Raw genomic sequence first — 22,512 nt, forward strand, 5'->3', positions numbered from 1 at the left:
AAATGCTAACATTTTGAATATATTGGTTAAATAATATTGTTAAAATTAGTTATGCCTCTTTTTAATATAGCTACTAGAAATTTGACAATTATGTATATGTCTCATATTATATTTCTGTTGGTCAATCCTGTTTCAGAGAGAGGTTTTAGTTAAATGGTTTAGTCAGCATTGGTAACTAGAGTCCTCTCAGCCAATGGCTGAACACAGGGCCTCGAGAAACCCAGCCCCTGAGTCTCCTTAGGTCTTTACTCTGTTTAATCACTGGTGGGGCATGTCTATAAAATATATTGGCCAATTCACATTCACCGAATAACACTAAATTCACCAGTGGGAGAATGTTTCTAACCTTTTAATTATGCCAGTTCTCAAGCTACAGTAAAAGCACATTTCTCACATTCACTAAGTTAATTAGCAAAGTCTCTGGTGCTAATGGTGGCTGATGCCTTTGTAGTGGCCATCTCTGGAGTTCAGCCTTTCTATTAAATTATAGCTCACCTTCTCCACAGGGTTTTCCTGGGCAGGGACGGCTGTGATCCCCTAGGGTGGTTTGCAAGCTGGAACGTGCATGTTGCCCTCTGGCCAGCTTTTCCAGTGGTTAAGGAACCTGAGGAGGTATCTTAGGCACCTGCTTTCTCCTCTCCAATCTTTCCTTTCAGGGTTCCTCCTCCACTTTGCAAAAGAAAGAAAGCACCACCCCCTCCTCTGACCCTCCTCGGACCCTCCCAAACGTCACTGCATTATAGTTCTAGGAGGCACCAAAAGAGGGGACAATTGAAGAATGCAAAACAAAGGACACTCCTTAAGAATTATTAAAATAGTCCGTGCCTTATTACGTCTAGGACAAGGCTTTGTGCCTGCCACATTTATTCATCCATTTGTCCATCTGTCCGTCAGTCCATCCTAGAATGAGGATTCTGAAGTGAGCTGTTGCCCTGGAGATACACATGAATATGGTTTTTAAATAGAAAACTACAATCAGATTTCCCTTGTCAGAAATTAAGTCTGATTTAGCTGATTCATTTGACAGTGAGGACTAGTTAATGGAGAAGACATTTTCAATTAATTGAGGAACTGAGTTTGCAGCTCCTTCACAACATACTGAAAATTATATATTTTTTACCTATTTAAATTTACCATAAATATTAGTTGTCAACTTAAAAATGTACATGGGAGTTCTTTGAGAGGGTCGTGAACAGAATATATTTGAAGCTTTCTGAGTTTAGCGTAAATATAACATTACCCTTTCTATGGTGAAATCTTTTAGAGTCTATCGTAGACATTATACAGGAAGTTTCAAGACAAGGAAAAAAAAGATACAAGAAGACATTTGAGAAAAGAGATAGAGAAAGAGACTCCAACGGTGCTTGCATTGCTGCTGAGTGACAAGGGTGGTGCAGCCAGGCAGGCTTTATGGCTGAGGACCCCAAATGGTGACCTGGACCATGACAGGTCCAGGGAAGGATGTTGAAAATGAAAGGGAGGCAGGAGGGAGGGCGGTTTGGGGGTTCAAAAAAGTGACACAGGTGGAAGAAGGAAATGGGTACTAAACACAAAACAGAGAGGAAGAGGTGAAGAGTCCCCGGCTCCAATGAGTCTGCACATGTTGGGGGCATAGTCAAGATGGCTGGTAGCTCTGTTTGTGGGAATGTTCCTTCTGGCCTCTAAGGTCGTCTAGACTCCTGCAAGGGTCTCTCATCTTGATGAGCTGGAAATACTTTTCCTTTGATCCTTGAGTTCCTTGGGGTCATAATGCTCTTGGGGCTCAGCTGACTTGAAAGACATCCCTCGTGGTCCCTTGTGGCCATGTGGATTGTTGTTTGGGTTTCCCTCTGTTTCCAGGTGTTTGCATGGGTCCTGACCCACAGGGAGCCAAACTGAAGTAGTCCTCAGGGGGGAGGCTGAACTGTATTGTCACAGTTCTTAATTCACTGGAGTGGTTGGCTTCGGAAGGTGATCCCTGGTGTCTACAGTGCTCATTCACTCAGTGTATACGTTTGGTCTCTCTCTGTTTTTATCTGAGTGTGATGACCCAAAGGGATTATAAAAGCCACAGAGTATGCAGTTGGAGCTTTTCTGCATCAGTGTAGACGATAATACACTCCAACATAGGAGCGCAGGGAGCTATTTGGGTAGTGAACCTGTTTTCTTTGAGTTTCAGTATTTTTTACAAGACTCTTTGAGAATTACTGTTTCTTGGATATTTTTGTTGTTTTATCATAAGAATTTATGAGGAATATAAAAAGTCCCTAAAAGAATCTATCTCTTAGATTCCTCATAATATGGGGAAAAATAAGGCAAACTCAGAAAAAAGATCTCTTTAATATTTAGCAGTCTTGAAAGAGCATGTTTTTTTCTTATTTTGAGAAGTAGAACTTGTCATGACAAAGTCTAAAAGTCAGATCCTTGCAATGTTTATTTATATTAAAAATTGTTCCTCATCCCCTTGAAAAGTCATTTGCATGAGTTTTCACATACCGAGAGATACATGTTTATGAATCAGTCACTCTTTTTTGAGATTTCTATAGACAGTTTGTGAAACTGTAGATCTTTATTTAATAGGAATAAAGTGAGGAATGAGATTTCACAGAAGTTTTATTTAAGAAGTCTAACTTTTGTCAAGTACTAAAAAAAAAAAATAGTTTCCTATTGGCTTTTCATGACAGTGACTCATCATCCTCATGACTCATTCAGTTCCTCCCAAAAAGCCTTTCATTGTTCTGTGACATTTCAACTGATTTTAATAAAACTCTTTTGCTCCAGGACAGAAGTTCAGAGTGAAGTATTTATATGTGAAGTTTACAAGTTATGGGGAAAGAAATTGAGTCCTTGTTCTTTTGCACTTGCAACACATACACTATGGTTAATAATTAAGATGTTAAGAGTTTTTCCAAAAGATATTTAGAGAGGTTTTATACAATCCCAGATGCCTATAAATCTTGTAGCTATTCCTTAGGTCAAGTTTAGCAGCTCTTGAAAGTGAAAGTCAGGACACATCTCCTCTTGTATTCCTATGTAGTTGTTAAAAAATTTGAAGAACCCATGAAGAAGAAAATAGGTAAGAGGTAAGTAAACTCTAAAATTAGAACATGGCCAGGAATTAATGGATATGTGTAATTCTGAAAGCAATTCTCTGGGGAGCAGGTTAATCATTTCACAACGTTGTGTAGATTAATTGCAAAAAAAGCTATCTCTGAACCCTAGCTCCTGTATTGTGTATTGTGCTGTTGAACTTGTATTCTGGATATCTCAGAGCTTGAGGGGTTTTGCTTGGTTGTTTTTGCATTTTCAAAACTCAGTCTTATGGTCAGCATCATCAGGGATAAGGGAAGTGGGAATTTAAATCACAACATATTATTTTAACCTAATAGTATGGCTATAATAATAAAGGAAAAGAAATGTTAGTGAGGATGCGGAGAAATTGCAACTCGGGTGCCTTGCTGGTGGGAGTGTAAAGTGGTGCAGCGACTATGGAAAACAGTGTGGTAGTCCCTCAAAAATGGGACAGAATTGCCGCACGACCCAACAGTTCCATCCAAGGCATAGTACAGGCAAAGGGACTGAAAGCAGAGACTCGAACGGTTACATTTCTAGCATGCCAGTTTGCATTGAAGCATTATGCACAATAGCCAAAAGGTAGGCACAGCCCACGGGTCCATCAACAGATGAATGGATAAATAAATGTGGCATCTATTTACAGTGAACTATTTATCCAGCCATAAAAAGAAATGCAATTCTGATACATGTTACAGTAGGTACAAACTTTGAACATATTATACTGAGTGAAATAAGCCAGACACAGGAAGAGAGATATCATATGATTCCACATAAATGTCATGTCTAGATGAGGTGAATGCACAGAAATGGAAGGATTAGAGGTTAGCGGGGCTGAGGGTGGGGGGAATGAGGGAGGTATTGCTCAGCGGTGGTAGAGTTTCTGTTTGGGTGGATGAAAAAGTCTTGGGAACAGAGAGTGACAATGGTTGCACTACCCTGTAAATGTAATTAATGCCACCGAATTTCACTCTTTAATATAATTATAATGGCAAATTTCATGTAATACATATTTTACCACAATTTTAAACATTAAGAATCTAATATGCTAAAAACCATTGAAGTGCAAATTTAAAATGGCTGACTTGTATAGTATGTGAATTATATCTGAATAGAGATGTTTAAAAATAAAAGCAGTTTGGGGAGCTAGAGGAGCATTAGATAAGAAGACACAGATCTTGACTTGATTTATGGCATTGTGTGCTATTGGTGCTTCTGTCATTTCTGGTCTCAGGTTGACCAGGTGCCTCTTTACTTCCCTTCCTGCTCTGATACACTGTGATTCTGTGCTAATCAGGTAGCTTACGTTGGTTCTCATCTGGAATGTTTCCTCCAATGCCAAGAATGATAGAAATTCTCTAATCTAGTCAAGGTGGGGCTGCGGACTTTCTGGAACCCAGGGGTTCCATAATCATAATGAATTCGGGAGCAGTGTGGGTGGGTTGTGCTAGCAGAACGTGTGTTTGCTTACACGGGTTGATTTTCAAGGAATCTGTATTTTCTTACGAGAACATTCTTTTGAGCATGCATTTCTCACTTCGTCCTCCTGATCCTTTTTGTGGCTGTCAGCTCTTTTCAGGATTGAAAACTTTCTGAAGATCGGGTTAGTTTAGAAGTCTCATCCTGACATCATTTTATGTTAGAGCCCTCTGTGTTTTCTCACAGATGCAAAATTAGGCTCTTATTTGGGGTCAGGTATTTAGTCGGAGCCTGAAATGGAGAGGGCATCATTCAATTGTCGTGATCTCTGTAGGATGCCCTTCCTCCCACCTTGGCATACCAGGCTGTCCTTCAAGATACATTATTGTAAATGCCCTTTTTGTTTTCCTCATGGAACTTGCTTTGACCTTCCCTTGTCTGGATGTGCATTGAACACAGGCTCAGGAATAGGTCAGACCTGGTTCTGTTTGTGACTTTGCTACTTGCTGTGTGGGTAACCTGGGCAATTCATTTAACTTTTGTCCTTGGGTATCAGCTTTTCATTTGAAAAGTGGGGTGGTTCTCCTCTTCTTCCTCACTCCATCCATCTCCACTTCTCCCAAAGAGATCATCAGTTTGATTTTTTGCTTTGTACAGAGGGAAGCAAAAGTGTATTTTATATGCAGTTTTTAGCTTATTATCTTCAAATTGTAAATGCAATAAACTTACAAAAATATCATTTGAAATGTCATCTCAATTTCTTATACCCTTAGGTAGTTTGACCACTTTGAAAAGCACGTTTTGAATGTTAAGTGTTTCCTCCAGATCCTCTGAGGATGTCAGATTTGAAACAAACGTGGGAGGTCAGGCGCTCTGCTTGTGAACAGTCTCTTCTTGTTTCTGTTTGTCTACACATTTACAGTGTTTTACAGATTATTACATAATATTTGTCTTCATATAATATTTTAGTACTTATCGTTTGAATAAATGAATTGGGTTTTTTTCAGAGACAAATTATGTATGTATGTCAAAGCAGGAGAGGAGAAAGACACGTCCAGGCCTTAGCAGTGGGTTTGTTTGGGGGTTGACTCACACACCACACCCAGAGAAAGAAGTGGAAGAAGTGGGAGTATGGTCTGAAATGCTTTCCTTTGTTCCGAAATCATCACTTTTTGCTAATGAGAAAAGGGCTTTCTAGGTCGTGTTAAATTTTGCGAAAGAGGCTTCCATTAAGTCAGTGCACCTTCGAGATCATCCCGCAGGACATTTCTTTTTCGGACTAAATTCTAAGGACTTCTTTTCTGAATTGTTGCACGTTAAGCACCTCAAGTTATTGCCAGCCGATTGGACAGCCCTCAGGTGCTTTGAGAAATGTGCTAGGGGTCACACGTTCTCTGTACTGGTAGAGATTTAATGGTGTGTAGGTGTTCCTGAGACTTAGGCATTTCCACTGGGGATACAACTAATTGCTCCGCCCCATTTCCAGTTTGAAGTTTAAGTTGAGATTTGTTGCTGAGTTCTGCTAAAGGAATTTTTGAAATGCACTTGAACTGGTGAGGTGAAATAAAATCCAAACTCCTCTCTTTGAAGATTTATCAGGCGGTTTTGTTGATGTTTCTTGCTTCATTTCTCTTACCCATCACAGAAATAAAATTCCAGGCTAGGCAGCAGCCCAGGCCCCGGATCTGTGTGAGCATGTCAAAAGCATTTTAAGAAGAGCAAAATATTTAGAGGAAGAATTTGGAAAATCAGCCTTAAGGGATTTAATACATTTTTCTGCTCCTAATTCAGTCTCGTGTTTGTCCCCTAATGGAGAAAGGTCATTAATGGGTAAGATTTACTAGGTCGAGAAAGGCTTTCAGAAACTAAATTTCTTTCTGAAGTCTAACTCTAAAGAAAACACTTGTTTGGAAATCTGAAAGAATACATTTAGACTGTAAATTATGTATATTATGTATGTTAACTAATTGGCCTGATAATGGAGAGGTAAATGCATTTGAGACTTGCAGTTCTGTGTAAATTTCTAGGAGGACAAAGCGATTGACCAGAGTAGCGTGACTTAGATGTTGAGATGTCCTGCTACACCTTTGCCAGCATATTTCCACCTGCCCGACACAGGGGCCAGGGCCAAGGTCATGCCTGTGCTGTGGCTGGCAGTTCTATACTAGTAACTATTCCAAATTTGTTACATTTTTAATCTCATAATTGAAAAGCCGCAGGCCAATTCCTGTACTTTTACTGAATTCCTGTCTGGCAGAAAATGAGAGGGGTGTGTGTGTGTGTGTGTGTGTGTGTGTGTGTGTGTCTGAAAAAAAGGGCCTGGAAAGTCAAGTCTTATTGAAATATGAACTCTTTTCTTTTCCTCTTGAACCATGCCAAGGAAATGAATACAAAAGAGGTTTTTATGAATTTTGGAGTAGTTTCAAAATATTTGGGTTTGATTATTTGTCTTTTACAAGCCAATACTTTATTTTGTATCAGTTACTCACACTCGTATTCAGATTTTGATTTGATCCGAAGATCAAATACTATTATAGAAACATTAACTTATTAGTTTTTATAAACATTTGTATGGTGGGAGTCTTTTAAAAACTTGATTTTATTCTACATGTGATAAAATGGAAAAGTTTTATTTATCTCTTGATAAGGTGACAGGTACTTTATTCCATTCTATACCTATAGAGGACCCTATATATACCATTAGATAATTGTATATTAGATAATTTAATGTTTTTGAAAATAAGGCTAACTACCTAGGAAAGTGGTTAAGAAAAAAATGAAATGTAGTAACATTTCTCCCTTAAAATCTTCCCAATTTTTATGGTCAAACATGCTTAAGTTGTGTGAATGGTATGAAGTTAACACAATTTAGTACTTATGACATATATATTTCTTCACAACATTATGGAACAGATATGGCAATGTTTACAAAGATAAGTCTTTTTAAGATAGTAGGGCAAAGAATTGGATTTCCCAAGTATTCAGATGGTGTTTTAATATGGCGTTCATGTTGGCAGAGCTGGCGGAGGGCTCTCTGCAGGTTAGTGTGTCTGACTGCCATGAATTCTGTATATAATCTGAGCTCTGTCCCTCTGGGGTGTGGTGTTCAAGGCTAGGACATTCACTGTGTAAGCAAATCCTCTCAGCTAATAAATGGCTTAGCTGTGCATTGATCAGATGGCAGAAAGCCTGAAATTGGGACCGATGCTGACTGCATCGTCCTTCCTGGAAGGAAGGCTCCTCTCAGCACATTTAACATCAAGCAATTTCTTAGAGAGCAGTTTTGTCTTTAATCCAGTCATCCCCTCTGTGTCTCGGAGTCAGTCTCCAATTACCTGTATGGATCTGTGGAAGTGCACTCTTTTCTGTAGCTGCTGCTGTGGTTATTCCAGGAATGACCTTTAATTACAAGCTCTCCTTCCAGAAGAGGGTGAGGACCAAAGATACTACAGACGTGGGAAGTGTCGTGGGTGAACTAATTACGCTGCCAGGGGCGGGTGAGGAGGTCTGGTGAGAGGCAGCCCTGTCTGACCAATGTGTAGAGGGCAGAGCACCTTTGGGCCTCCTCTGGTGATTTTGCTGTTACCATGCAGGGGGCAGCCTGGTGGTATGGACAGTCGTGGAACAAGCAGTATTATATACCCAGAACCACAGCTTTCTGCACTGTTCCAAGTGCTCCTTAGGCAGCTTTCAGAACTCCTTAGAGACTGTTAACAGGCTGCTTGTAGGACTTAATCAACAATGACTCTTGCTGGTTGTATTAGAGAATTGGTGAGCGATTGAAGAGGATGTGATTAGAAGTTACGGAAAGGATAAACTGGATGCTTATCCGACTTGTTCTCACACATTCTATAATAACAACAATAGCAAGAATAAGAAAGGACCGAATGGCAGCTCTTTGCCAAGTATTTTCCACTTATATTCACTAATCCTCGTAGTGCCCTTATGAGCTGGGTGCTGTTTATTGGCATTTTACAGATGAGAACTTGGAGGCAGGGAACCCTTATGACTTACTCAAGGCCACGGGCTAGTAGGTTCGGGTCTGGTCTATTTGGTTATAAAGCCTTTTGATCGCTTTGTTATAACACGCAGCTTCCTTATAGCCAAGTAGATAACTCTGCCCATCTTCAAGAAATTCGGTTGCTGTAGTTTTTTTTAAGACCAATTTTCATTTGTAGTGCCCTGAAAAATGAATTTATAGTCATTTAAAAACTGGTTGATTTCTCTCCTTGTAAAATATCTGGATAATTTTTATGGAATTGGATCATTAAAACCTTGCCATGTCATTCTTATGACAGGAAAACAGGGTGTGGAATTGACGATAAACTCTATGCTGTGCTTATACTAAACCTTACACTGGTTTTTGTCCTGCAAGATATAGGACTCAAATGAAAAGGAAGGAAATCATGAATTTTGTAGTTTTTATAGGGTATCTTTGATTTTTGTTTGTAACAGGTTGACATTTTTATCATGCCGAAATTTTACTTAAAACAAAATGCAAGTCTGTATTGCATGTAATAGTTTGAAAGCAAGGTCCTGATCCTATCAAAGTCGATTTCATGGCTGGTGGCACTGTACCAATGCTGAGGGTGAAGAGCCGGCCAGCTCCCTGGGGCCCCCCTCTGCTGCAGGCATTGGCAGGCTCCAAAAGTGCTGGAGTCGGCAGCCATCACAGTCTTCACTAGCTGCGGATGGTTGTGCCTCGTGAAGTCTGCTGATAGGACTCTTGAAAACTCCCCGGGATAGTGACGATCTTGTTTAGCACCCTCATAAACGAATGGTATTTCACACTTTTTCCTTCTCTCTCTTTTTCTTCCCACAGATGAACACAATGACGTGCAGAAGAAAACCTTTACCAAATGGATAAATGCTCGCTTTTCAAAGGTAACCAAGACTTTTCAAAAACTTTCTGATGATTCAAATGCTTCATTCTGACTCATGGAGTTTCGTTGGAAGTACAGTGAATTTTCCCCATGAAATACGATCTAATAAAAATGCACAGATACTTTTATTTTTTCTTTATTCTCTTTTAAAATAGGCTGAAATGGAATTCTGGTGTCCACAGTTCAGGGTAGAAACAGCTCTTCATTTGTACCAGGTAGTCGTTGGGTATCAAGCCAACAGTTTGCCACTTTTGACTCTGTGAATCCTGGGTACATGTAGGAAAGGAAAGTGTCACTGGGAAAATTTTGTATTGACTTAGCTGAAAAGATTGTTTTATTTGGCCTGCTTAAAATCAAATCGTTATCACTCAGGCAGCCATTCTACCCCGTGTGGAAAAGGTTAGGAACTTCAATGCTCACAACTGTGGCTGGTGATGCGTATCCGCCATGTTGCTTCCCGGTAAACTTCCTCATTTCTGTCCCCAAAGACCTGTTCTTTCCCCGTGTTTCTTACCCCTTGGATTATAATTAAGGTTTTGTCGGATATTTTTCTCAGGAGCAGAGTAAGCTGAGGAGAGAGGACTTGGCGATGCTCCTTTCAGACTTGCCCCAGTAGAGTTACCACTGGTTATTGAATGGCTTCCCTCATGGAATCCAGGGGCGACTGGAATTTTGTCTTTTAAATCTGGGATCAGAGGAAAACTTCCAGGTTAATGGCTTATATGATGACGAAAAAGAAATGTTTCTCAGAGAAACACCATGATGGTATTTTAAAATGCCATGAAAGGTATTTTAATCGAGTTATTTTTCAAAATTTCATGCTTCAGAAGGTTGCAAAGGTCAGGAAAGTAAACATGGGTATTTCTTTGGAGCAAAATGAAAATGCTTTAGGATTGCTTTGAGTAGCGGTGTAGTTTAAAAATTGTTCTACACCCCAGTATTTACAGTCGATTATTTGATTGCAGTGTATTTTTAGGTTTTGCACGTTTTTGTTAAGGGGTATTTAATTCTGTCTCTGAGAATGTAAGGAATGTGAAAATGTCTGACTTTGACGAGAAGGTCAAGAGTGTAGAAGTGTCTGCATAATTGGTGGTTTTCTGTGTAGGATTATTCCAAAGCACACATAGGCTTTTTTTTTTGGTAAATTTTAATTTTTGCTGTAGAGGCACAGGTAACATCTGAGTGATTTGGATTTCCAGAAGAGATTATTTTATGAAGTTGATATCTAAAACTTTACATTTATCATCTATATGTTATTTTGTAATATTAAATCAGGGTTTTCAGTCCCACATAAATTATTTGCCCTAGGAGGCTTGGTAATTATTGTCAACATAGTAAAAGTTACAGTTATGTAAACTGACACAGAATGTTTATTTTTATGTTTTATTTGGAGAAACAGTATCAAAAGTAGAGGTGACCATGGAAGTGTTTCTTTGTAGATTACTTCTAGTAAGAAATCAGAGGAAAAAGGGGAATTTGGATGGGTCTAGAACACATTTATCGAAGAAATTATGACTATTTGGCTATAATGATGTGGCGGACTCGTGGTAGTAACACTAAATTTTATCCATACATATATCTATCTATACATCTATATATATGTGGCTATATTATCTATATCTAATCTGTATCTCACCCACATCTATACCATCTATATCTATATTATCTACATCTATATCAATATCATCTGTACCCACCTCTCTCTGTTTTTGTCTGTCTCATTGTTTTATCCTGGCTCTCTTAAGTCCGTAAGTCAGACTTCTTCCGCACTAGGGTCAGGAAAGGAAAGGCTGGGAGATTTCCATGGACTCCTCACGCAGCTCACCTGCTGCTGAGTTGGTGTGAGGTTGTATCTGAGCCTGGCGTCACTGACTAATCGAGAGGCTAGCCCCGGGGACAAAACCCTGTCGAAGGGTAAGCGTTCATTGTATGTTATTCCTATTTTATCCATGGCTCTGGTACATCACAGTGGACTTGAAGATAGAATTATTAATCAAGTCTGCTGCTTTCCTGTGGCATGGGTCCCCCTAAAGAAGTAGGGCCCTCTGTGGTAAGAAATCCAAGAGACTCTGATGACATCTTCTGCCATTTAGGTATATGCTTTAAATTCCTTCTCCAGACATTCAAACTTCATGGTCCCCTCCCCAGCCAAAGTCTTCAACACCAAGTCTTGTTGATTCCAGTGCCATTTAACATCATCCCTTTCTCTCCATCTTCACTGACACCTTCTTTTGCCAAGTCATTATTAGCTGGATTAGGGAAAGTTGTGGAAGGCTTTAAGATGAGCAGAAAAGGTCAGAGGGAGCCCTGCCAGCTCATCCATCTGGGTTATCTGCCTTCCATTATCTTTGAGCTAGTAACAACAGATAATAATGCAAATGATACTCATTGAAAAAAGCATGAAGTAGCTTGGAATGTAATCGATTATGGCCCCTTGAATAGACCTGATTTTCCATCTATTATACATTTATTTCAGCTTTCCTTTGTATAAACATAGGGCTTTTCGAATTTTCCTTGGGACCAGTTTTAACACCTTCCTGGTTCCCTCATTAATTAATGAGTTGAAGTCGTTGACACATGTTAATATTACATTTGTATGAGATCCACAACTTTACCTTAGAAAATTATCCCCGAGCACATGGACCTCGTAATAATTTGCCATCTGGTTCTTCTTTCCCTGCTTCACCTTATCTCTCCTCTTCCTTCCACTTTCTACATAGCAGCTGAAGGGATCCTGAGGTGTAAGCCTAAATACCTGTTTTTTTTCAGTAAAATCTTTCAATGGCCGTGCGCTGTTAGTACTCGGCTTTTTTGGCCCTAAATAGCAACCCCTCCAATTTACTCCTAATTTCATTTTACTTTACTCTTGCCCCCTAATCATGCTGTAGCTACACAGCCTGTGTCTCCTACTGCACAAGTCTTCCCATGGCATTTACGCAAGTGCCTGCCTCCATCGTTTCCTGGCCAACTAACTGCCACTCTTCCTGGGCTGAGCTTAAACGCCACTTGCTCATGGACACAGTTTTCTGAACTCCCAGAGTAGGGGAGGTATGCTCTGTACTCTTGAAGTGTTATCCTTTGAAGCACTTATCATCATTGCAATATAAATAATTGCACCTGAAAGTATTTGTCTTTCTTCTTCTGGATGGTGGTATGTTCCAGGGTGTAGGGTTGTTGTCTATTTTGTTCTTCACCATGGCAACCCTGGCATTTAACTAGCACCTGGTGGGTATTTACAGACAATAAATAAATGAATGCCAATGACTGAGACATACATTTAAATGCTTAATACTGTATATCCATAAGCCAATTGGAGGTGGTTGATTGGAAAGAGATGGGAGTGTGGAAATGAGAGCAAAATGGCATAAAAACTGTGTTATTTCATGGATATGAATAAATACATCAGGGCTTTTGCCGCACTTATTCATAAAACCAAACAAATCCAGCCATGCAAACTTTTCATATTTATCTGGTTTCCTGGAGTTGTGCTGCAAAGATTATTAAATCACCATTTGGACTTAGTGGACGTATTAAACCCTTGTTTACTGGGCAGGATTCTTCAAAGAGGATCCACCTATAAATTCACAGTGAAGAAAATGGCATTTAAAACATCAAATGGGCTTAATTCATTCCTAGGTATGAGATTCGGGAAAGAGCTTAAGAATACTGAATAATATGGATCTAAAACCATATTTTGATTTTAAATATGTATACCTATATATATGATAACTAAGATAGCATTTACTATAACTGTATATTCTTTTTGCTGTAAGTCCTTGTTGATATGTCATAGAGCGAACAATGCTTTGGAGTTTGGGTGTCCTGGAAAGTCACGTGGTGTAAGAAAACTTACGGTTGTTAGATTTAAAAATTATGCAAAAACTCAGAAGGAAATGATTATTTACAGGAGCTAAGAGTTAGGAAATGAAGCACTTCTTCCTGGGTATACTGCTTATTTATTTATGACCTCTAGCAAATTATTAGCCAATTTTTTCAGGTCACTTAGTTTTGATTCCTCTAGCTATGAGACACATAATTACTTGCCTCATATTGCTAAGAAATAGACATCATTGTAAAACATTATGGAAGATTAAAATTACTTAGGAATGCTAGATTAAAATCCTATCAAGTACTCCCAACTTACGGTATCCCTGGCCTATGCTTGACGTATATTTTAAAACAGAAATGGAAATGAAAAGCATTGGCTCAATAAGCCCACTTTATTCCACTGTCTGGTGGGTGAAGGGTGAGTGTTTTGTTCCCCGTAATTTGAGGAGACTTCGGTTTGTTCATAGGCTGGTCTCCTGGGGGACGCTGCCAAGGTCTCTTGCTTCACTATTGGGAAATGTGTTCTGACTTTAAGCCTGCATTTTCCTTGGCTGACTTGGGGAGCTTCTCATCTGGCAGAGCTGAGACATACAAATGGCTGAAGCTCTTTTATCAGTTTGGTGAGGTGATTATCAAACAAAGGTTTCGCACATGGAGGTCAGGTAGAGAATACGCAAAGTGGAGATGCTGCACTTACGTGTGGGCACTTTCTGCTTCTCCCCTTTCAGAGACGAGGGCCAGCCAAGTTTTCATATAGTGACTCTTCCAAACTTGGAAATTAAATTGATTGCACATAAAAGAAGAAATCTGGAGCATTTTAAAACTTCAGTCTGAAGAGCTACTCAGATGTGTTGTTCCTTTCGGAGACAGTGGGACTTGCTTTAAAAAATTTTTTTTAATCCTCACATGAGGATATGTTTTTTGTTGGTTTTTTTTTGAGTGAGAAAGAGGAAGGGAGGGAGGGGTGACAAGGGAGGGAGAGAGAATGAGAGAGAGAAAGAGAAATCTATGTGAGAGAGAAACATTGATTGGTGCCTCCCTGTACACACCTCAAGCAGGGATCAACCTGCAGTCTAGGTATGTGCCCTGATGGGGGATCCAAGCCGATACCTTTTGGTGTGTGGGGCGATGCTTCAACCAACTGAGCCACCTGGCCATGGCAGGACATTGATTTTAGTGTCATCTATTTGCTCCTTTCTTCATGTTAGACATTGATGGCACACAATTAGAAGTGGCCGGAGATGTACAGGCGATTTGCAGAGGAAGGTTGTAGCAGCAGCATCCGGCAGGCATTGCAGCTTCTGTGTAGAGTGGTGGAGAAGACCTCGCAGGCCTCCCTGTGTGCCTGTAAACTGCCTTTCCCGTAGCAATTTGAGCTGGGGAGCTACACTCTGGGTCTACCATTGATTTCTTTCCTTGAATATGTGGGTGGCAGGTCAACTAAGTGTTTTAGGGGCTCCAACCATTCAAGTGGTTCCCTGAGAAGTTTCAGTTTATGTCTATTCTCCAGTACCTCTCAAAAGCAAACAATAAAACACATTCCATTTCTCTAAACAGCTTCCAGATAGATTTTAGCTGTGAGTTTGCTTGTTTCGTTTTGTTTTTATTCAATTTGTTTTTCGTCTGTTTGTTTGTTTGGTTCTATGCATTATACTTGCAAAATGATTTTCCCCTGGATTCTGGTAACTACTATTTTTTAAAGTAAAAAAAAATCTAACATGCGTGTTTTATATATATTGATACTTAATACATGATTTTGAGCCTATTAGTATTTGTAGTTGTTAAATAAATCTGGCATTTATAGTCTGTCTTTGTAATTGATGATCAGTTTTTGGATTGATCTGTTACCCTTCAGTTGGAAGCGAGCAAGCAGAGCCACAGACCTGTGTTCTATTCAGTCCACCCGACTGCCCCACCCCCACCACCAATTTCTCCCTTCCCTTCCTTCCAGGACCCCCAGGCTCCCTCCAGTCACTACCCAGGGCCAGGGTTGGGTAGATGCCAGGCTAATTGGTTCTTGTCCTTCAAGTCCCAAATCCATCCAGCACCAAGCTCTTCCAGACTTCCTCCTGGGCACATTCAGCGCAGGCATTTTAGGGTCTGTGGTACCAGGAGAGGGCCTGAGGGAGCTGCCTCTCTCTGCCGCAGGCCTCCAGCAGGAAGGAGGCCCCCCCTCCTCTAACTCCTGGGCGTCTCTCCCACAGATGCCTGTGTCTTCCACTGCCTCCTTTCAAGGGTGCTGAAAGATTCCACTCCAGAAAGACCCATGTGCATTCTATGTTCTGCAAAACAAAAAATAATTTTTTCTTGGAAGTTATCACTGAACACACGGATCACTATAATAATCTGCCAACTCGTTCTTCCGTGCCTCACCGTATCCATCCCCTTCCTTGAACTTTCTATAGAGTAGCTGGAGTTGTCCTAAAGTGTAAGCCTTGATTAGTATGGGGACGAGTGGGTCTGAGCCAGTGTGGGCCAGCGAGCGGTAAAGAGGATTGGTGAAGAGGTGGTGGTTTTGGAGAAAAGAGGCATTTTCTGTTAAATGGAGCTAGAAGACACTGGGCCCATTTTTCACTGTTGCTGGCCTAGGACATGATTAGCTGCAATGGCTGCAGGTAGCCTGCCACCCTCCCACTGGCCATGAGGGGAGCCAGACCAGGGGTGGGGTGGGGGGAGTTGACATGGTTATTGTTTTTCCTATTGGGGAAATAAACAAACAAACTGCTAACAAAAAGGCCTCTGTTCAGTGTGGAATACAGGGAAAACACAAGTTATTGAATATGCATATCAGACTAGGTACAGGCAGGCAGTGGTAAAAGACTAGAAAGTCTGCAAAGAATTTCACAGGAATATAAGTAGAAGAAAGAACAATGAGCATGTGTCTCCTGGAGGGACAGATGGGTGTACCTTGGGCAGGTCTCCTAACTCCTGAGAGACTCCTGAGTAAATTTTGAGGTATCTGTTTATCTTGCACAGGAAAATTAGACAAATTTATCTAATTCCTGACCAAAAAGCTGGAACTATTATTTTTTTTTACCATTTTTAAATTGTACTAAATTTATTGGGGGTTACATTGACTAATAACATTATATAGGTTTCACATGGATGGTTCTATAATACATCGTCTTAATACACGCGCCCTCCTGTCAACATGTGTTGGACCCTGTTTACCCTTTTCTGCCTCCTTCCCACCACCCCCTTTTCCTCCAGTAACCAGCATAAACTTGTCTGTGCTTATGAGTTTTTGTTTGTCTTGTGTGTTCATTTCATTTGTTACTTTCAGTTTTATATGTCACATGTGAGTAAAATCATGATTCTTAACTTTTTCTGTATGACTTACTTTGCTTAGAATGATATTCTCAGGATCCATCCATGTTGTTGCAAATGGCAGTATTTCATCTCTTCATGTGGCTGAGTGGTACCCCATAGGATGTATGCACCACATCTTCATCCAATCATATTGAAGGACTCGTCATTTGTTTCCATGTCTTGGCCACTGGGAATAATGCAATAAACATAAGGATACGTATATTGCTTTCCAGTAAATGCTTTCAAAATATTGGGGTAGATACCCAGAAGAGAGATTGATGAGGCCTGTTACGTTTTAAAGGGGACACTCAGGTAAAGGAAGGGGCAAGACATCTGTCCCTCCTTCATTTAACAAAGAAGATGACATTTTATTGACGTTTGCATTATCGTTGTCAATGCCGTACCTGATGCCGCTCCCCGGTCCTGTGGAAGCGTATCTTCTGAGCAACTGCGTTCCTCACACCCCTCCACTGCTTTGCCAGTTGTGCATATGGGGGATGAGCTGTGCCATCTTCTGAGTCTGCCTATGCAGCTGGGGTTTATTCAACCAGCAGCCCTTGCCAGGTTATTTTCCATGAAGTCCCCAAGTGCCTCAGCCTCTGGTTGCCAGGTGTGTGAGCCCCACGTAGCGGTCGTTACCATTCCAGTTTTGTGAATACTACCTCAGTGACTTTGCTTATCAAAATCAAGGTGACAGTTCTCTTACTTGTTGTAGGGCTTCTGATGTTCTGAAGGACGTTGTGTGATCTAGCTTGTGTTGTATAGTATACTGTAGTTCTTAAGGTGCATGCGCATTCATGGATGTGGTTCCTGCATGAACACTGAACACATGGTTGCTCTGGCGGTGACATGATGTCAGTGTGATCCCCTGAGCTGTCCATTTCTCCCTTCCTCCTCCTTTTCTTCTCTCCCTCCCTCCTTCCAAGCAGGCTTCTAGGTGGAATCTAGTTCAGTTCTTAAGATCTTGTGATCACCATCAATTCTTAAAGAGGATGGCTGAGAGCCCTGCACTCAGCTAATTCTCGGAACAACTGTAACACATCTTGCTGGTTTTCCTTTGTCAAGGTGTTTAAATACCTTCACTGAACTCACTTGGCTGTCAGTCAATAGCCATGCCATTTCTATTCTTTCACCCTGGGGTTTAAAATCTACAGGGTAGATAGTGATGGTTATATGGCCTGCATTTCCTTGGTTAAGCTGTATACATTTTATAATTGTGATGAGCCTAATGTCATCAGTTTACTTAATCTGGATTTTTAAAAAGAATCTATTGTTTATTTTATATAATAATACATATCATAAAAATTAGGTAATAGAAGAAATCCGAAGGAAAAGTTTTTCAACCAGTTTTAATTCCACTACCAAGATTTTAATAGAACATTTTTGTTGTAAACTAGTTAATGCACATTTATAAGTAAATATTAAGTACATATTATAATTAACCAAAATGACATTGTACATAGTGTTCACTGATGATGCATTATTGATTTTTAAGAAGATAAAGAATTACAAGAGCCCAAGAAAGTTGCTACATTTGTATCAGTGGTGAGATTTGGGACTTATAAACTAAAGATTCTGATTCTAAAAATGTTAAAATAAATACCAAATTGAATTACTTATTTCATTTTGAATTTTTAAAATAACCAACTCTTTGCAAAAAAGAACAGCAACTCAAAAAAAAAAAAAACCAAATGAGTGAGATTATAAAATTTATGTTATCAGATAATACATAATTTTTCAGTTGATCAGGGACATCACATTAATCTCAGGTTAGTCTGAGAAGAGTGCAAAGACATTATGGTATATAAGAAGTATATGTATGTGTGTGTACGCATGTCATAAACAGTGGGCATGGTAACTGAATTGTATAGGCTGCCCTGAACCCTGCTTTAAAAATAAGTAGAGCATAGGTAAATGACAGATTGCTAAACAATGTCAAAAGTTTCAAGTTCATTGTTTGTCTGTTAGAGACCATCATTAGACATCTTAGGTGTGAAAGCATTTAAACACTTACCTTCATACTTTTTATTATACATGGTTATAACTTGATTAGAGATTAGATAGCTCATAGGACAGACTCTCTCTCTGTGCTGTATCTGTTCCTTGGTACAGATTTGGCGGAGCCCAGCCAGTTCAAAAGTCCCTCTGAATGTGCTCACCGTGTGTTATGGGTGCTGGTTCTGTTTACGCTTGTTTAGACCCCAGTTCCTTGAAGGCGAGGCCTGCGTTTGCCAGCCTGTGTGGGCAGCCGTGGCATCGACCGGTGTTCCAGACGGAACGTCTGGCCTTTTTGCAGTTGGCAGGAAGAATTACCTCTTCATCCTTTTAAGAACTCCAAACTACACTTCCTAAATGTTAATTTCTTATTCAGTCTTTTACAGTCTTTTTTCTATTATTACTATGACTGTTGCTGAAAAACTTGACCTGTGATGGAAATGATTATGATTTGGGAGCATTGAAAAAGGGGAGAAGAACACAGCGTTAGATTAGAGAGAGGGTGGAGACCAGAGCACAGAGGATCTTTTTTTTTTTAGATTATATTTATTTATTTTTAGAGAGGGGGAAGAGAAGGAGAAAGAGGGGGAGAGAAATATCAATGTGTAGTGCCTCTCACACCCCCCCAACTGGGACCTGGCCCACAACCCAGGCGTGTGCCCTGACTGGGAATCGAACCAGTGACCCTTTGGTTCTTAGGCTGGCACTCAGTCAGTCCACTGAGTCATACCAGTCAGGACATGGATCTTTTGTTTGCAGTTTGGGTTGTCTTTGCCTGTAAAAGGAATGCATTACATATTTAGGTTAAAATACGGATATGGCACAATATGATCTGCAACTTAAAATTAGAGTTATTCTTACCCTGATGCTGAAGAAGAAATCAGCTGCCTCAGACTGGAGGTGTGGACTGGAGTGAAGGTGGGGGGAACGTGTTCTCGGAAGTAGAAATGAAAGGTGGGGATGGAGTGAAAGGGGGATCATCTGGTATAACTGCTTTGTTTTTTGGTCTGAGCAGGTATAATGACTCACTGGTATTTTACGTTCAATCGTGTTCCCCGGTCTGTGGATGGTGGTGGTGTGTGTTTGTGTGTGCGTGTCCTTTCCACAGAAATTACTGATTCCTCAGAGGACTCAACCGTTGACTAATCTTACACTTCACCTGTATGTGGTGTGTCCTGTGCAGAGACTGCTGATCGGCCCCTCTGTGAGCTGGGATGCCTGCAGCCAAGATTTATTTATCCAGCACAGTGTTTTAGGAAATTACAAATATCAGGAGATTATATATATATATAAATTCAGATTTTCAGCTTCTTTTGAAGAACCGGAAGTGCTAGCGCATTCCCACATGGCCACGGTTAGCTGGAACTGAACCTTAGCTGTTGCTTTGAACCTTTAGAGGTGGCCGGTTCTCCAGGTGTTCTGGGGCCCACCGGGTCTCCTCCACTTCATTGTACGATCACATGTGCACGTCACGCGTCTTTGCAGCATTCCCACTGACCCGAGTTTCTGCTCATGCCTTGTGCTGACAGTTTGCTTCTCTCCTCTGGTGCTTTAAAATCCAGGAGCCTCAGTGCCCCAGCTGCAGGTATTAGTGTAGCCTCTTCTCAGAAGGTGCTGCTAGAACTGGCGTGACGAGGGTGCCAAGAAGTTCAGGGAAAATGGACAAGAGGAGGGGCAGCCACAGCTGCCCACCTGCAGCTTCTGCCTCTGGACTCCTCCCACGTTGCCTGTTGGATTTTTTTTAAGGTTGAATGTCCACCAAGGCTTATCTGCCTTCCACATTCACGTTTGTTCACTTGTGTTACTTTGTGTTTATTGGAAAACTGTGGGAACCCTCTCTTGTGGATGGGGAGGGTGACTTGAACTTGGCGTTTCTGCAGGGCCAGGCACCAAGGAGGTTTTTTGCTGCGTGTTTGTCTGATTGTATTATGAAACTGTTCCCCGTGTCAGAGAAGTCTGTGCAAATACATCTTGGCAAAGAATTAAAAATCTGAATAAGAGGTTAACAGGAAGAACGTTTTTATTTTTATTAAGCGATGACTTCTGACATTTCCGAAATGTTTCTCAGGGCAGATCCCATGTTTAGAGCCGGCGATTTGAAAGCAGCAGCCATGCTTCACAGCTTCACAGCCATGTGCTTGGAAAATAGTCTTCATCGTGAGTTCACTTACATGTACACACATGTATCTCGTTGCTCTCCTCGGGAAGTCATTGAGCGTGATGCCCTCTGTTCTTCTCTCCATCCCCCCAAACTGACTAAATATTGTCTTCCCTGCGTGATGCAGTCCTGTGCCCTCATAACTGTAGTTGTAGTTTGGCACAGGCTTTGAGAACGTGAATTCGGAACTGGATTTTGTGGCGTCGGATCCTGGTCCTGACTCTCCGAGTTGTCCTGTCACCTCTCTGCCTCAGGTTCCTTACCTTCAAATACTATCATAAAGCAAATTAACACAGGAAAGCAATATACTTAAATCTCTATGAATCTCCTAGAACATGTCTAAGCGGCTACTATTACTTCATTGAAGAACATTTCACATTTCTACTCTCTGCCTTGGTGTGACCCACAAGCTAAGAATGCTTTTTACATTTTTAGGTGGGTTGCAGAAAATCAAAAGAAGAAGAATATGTTGTGGTACATGGACATTCTATTAATTTCAAATCTCAGGGTCCACAAATAAAGTTTTATTGAAACAGTCATCATTCTCACCTGCTCACTGGTCTGTGGCTGCTTTCACATTACAACAGAGCAGAGCAGTTTCAGTAGTGACCCGCCACCTGGCCGGCAGTGCCTAACCTAGGTACTCTCCGGACCCTCACAGCAGAGGTTTTCTGCCCTGCTGTGGGGCACAAAGCACTGAATCAGTGTACCAGCGGGGTTGCTTTCCCCGACGTAGGCAGAATCGGCCACTGGGCATATTCTTTCCCTCCGTCTCTGGGACATTCTTTGTAATAACTTGAATATGTTGGGCGTACGTGCAAATTTTGTATTGGTGACCATGTGTGTGATGAGTGTGGCTGTGAATCATAGTTTGGATCCGTCCGAGCACGGGCACCTTCTTTCCCTCCGTTGGGGAGGAGATTCTCTGGCTGTGTTCTCCCCCCTTCCGCCACCCTGCAGGAGCACGTGGGCCTTCTGAGGGCACCAAATGGGACCATTCACCCATAGGACCATCACTGCTGTAGGAGGGGCAGGAACTATGGGGAGAAGGGGGCACAGCACAGAACATATTTCTCATTGATTGCTATCAGTATTTATCTGAAATTTTGAAACAGAATAAAGAAAGAGTTGTTGTTACTGTAGTTTTTGTTTTTAAAGAAAAGGAAGGCATTGATTTGTTACCCTTGCCTGACTGAGTGACTTCTAGAAAGACAGGACTGTGTCTCTGTCATCTCTGTTTCCACAGAATGCTCCACAGGGGGTCTTTCTCAAAATTTGTTGCTCGGTAAACGAATGAATTGGATAAGAGAGAGGTGAAAAGAGTGCCTCATCCAAAGAAATCGATGCTACCTCTTAATTAGTGCCTCCTACTTCACCACTGAGCAGTGGCGGAGCTTAAGGAAGAATCCAGGGAGTTTGCTGCTGAGCTGTGCCATCTCGTGGTGCAAACCTAAGGCTCAGGCGTGCTTTGTATTAGCACAGTCAGTATTTTTGAATGGGATGTATCCCTTAGTGTCATCAGTGAGTGAATTCAGTAGCTAGAAGTTCTTTCACTATGAATTGGCACTACCTTGTACTCAGATTTAGAGAATACTGTTACCATCCTTCTTGGGATAAAGAAATACATACTTTGTCTGTCTTTTCAGACATTGTTGAAATTTTATGGTACCTTTATGACAGTAGAAATATCAGAGTTATATTTATGAGATGAATGGTAATATCATCTGTTTACTGAACATCTGTCATCTGGTTTTTAACAGATGAGCAAATAGACACCGGAAGCCCAAGTAACTTGCTCAAAGTTATATGGCAGGTCAAAGGCCTTTCTTGTCTACAGCAAGGTCATTGACAGATATTCATAATTAGTTG

The 22,512-nt window shown here is 40.8% G+C and overlaps 1 protein-coding gene across 6 annotated transcripts in view; it reads left to right on the top strand.

The window, feature by feature from the left end:
* The window catches only part of UTRN (utrophin), a 449,632-nt gene that overhangs the window by 77,648 nt on the left and 349,472 nt on the right, over nt 1-22,512 (top strand). For all 6 annotated transcript variants that reach the window (XM_037144913.2, XM_037144915.2, XM_037144914.2 and 3 more), the window contains one exon: nt 9,293-9,354. In XM_037144913.2, the coding sequence (XP_037000808.2) occupies nt 9,293-9,354 (62 nt within the window). The remainder of the gene's footprint in view (nt 1-9,292; nt 9,355-22,512) is intronic.

Source organism: Artibeus jamaicensis, unplaced genomic scaffold (assembly GCF_021234435.1).
Source record: "Artibeus jamaicensis isolate MK-2021 breed Jamaican fruit bat unplaced genomic scaffold, CSHL_Jam_final contig_3176, whole genome shotgun sequence".
Lineage (NCBI taxonomy): Eukaryota > Metazoa > Chordata > Mammalia > Chiroptera > Phyllostomidae > Artibeus > Artibeus jamaicensis.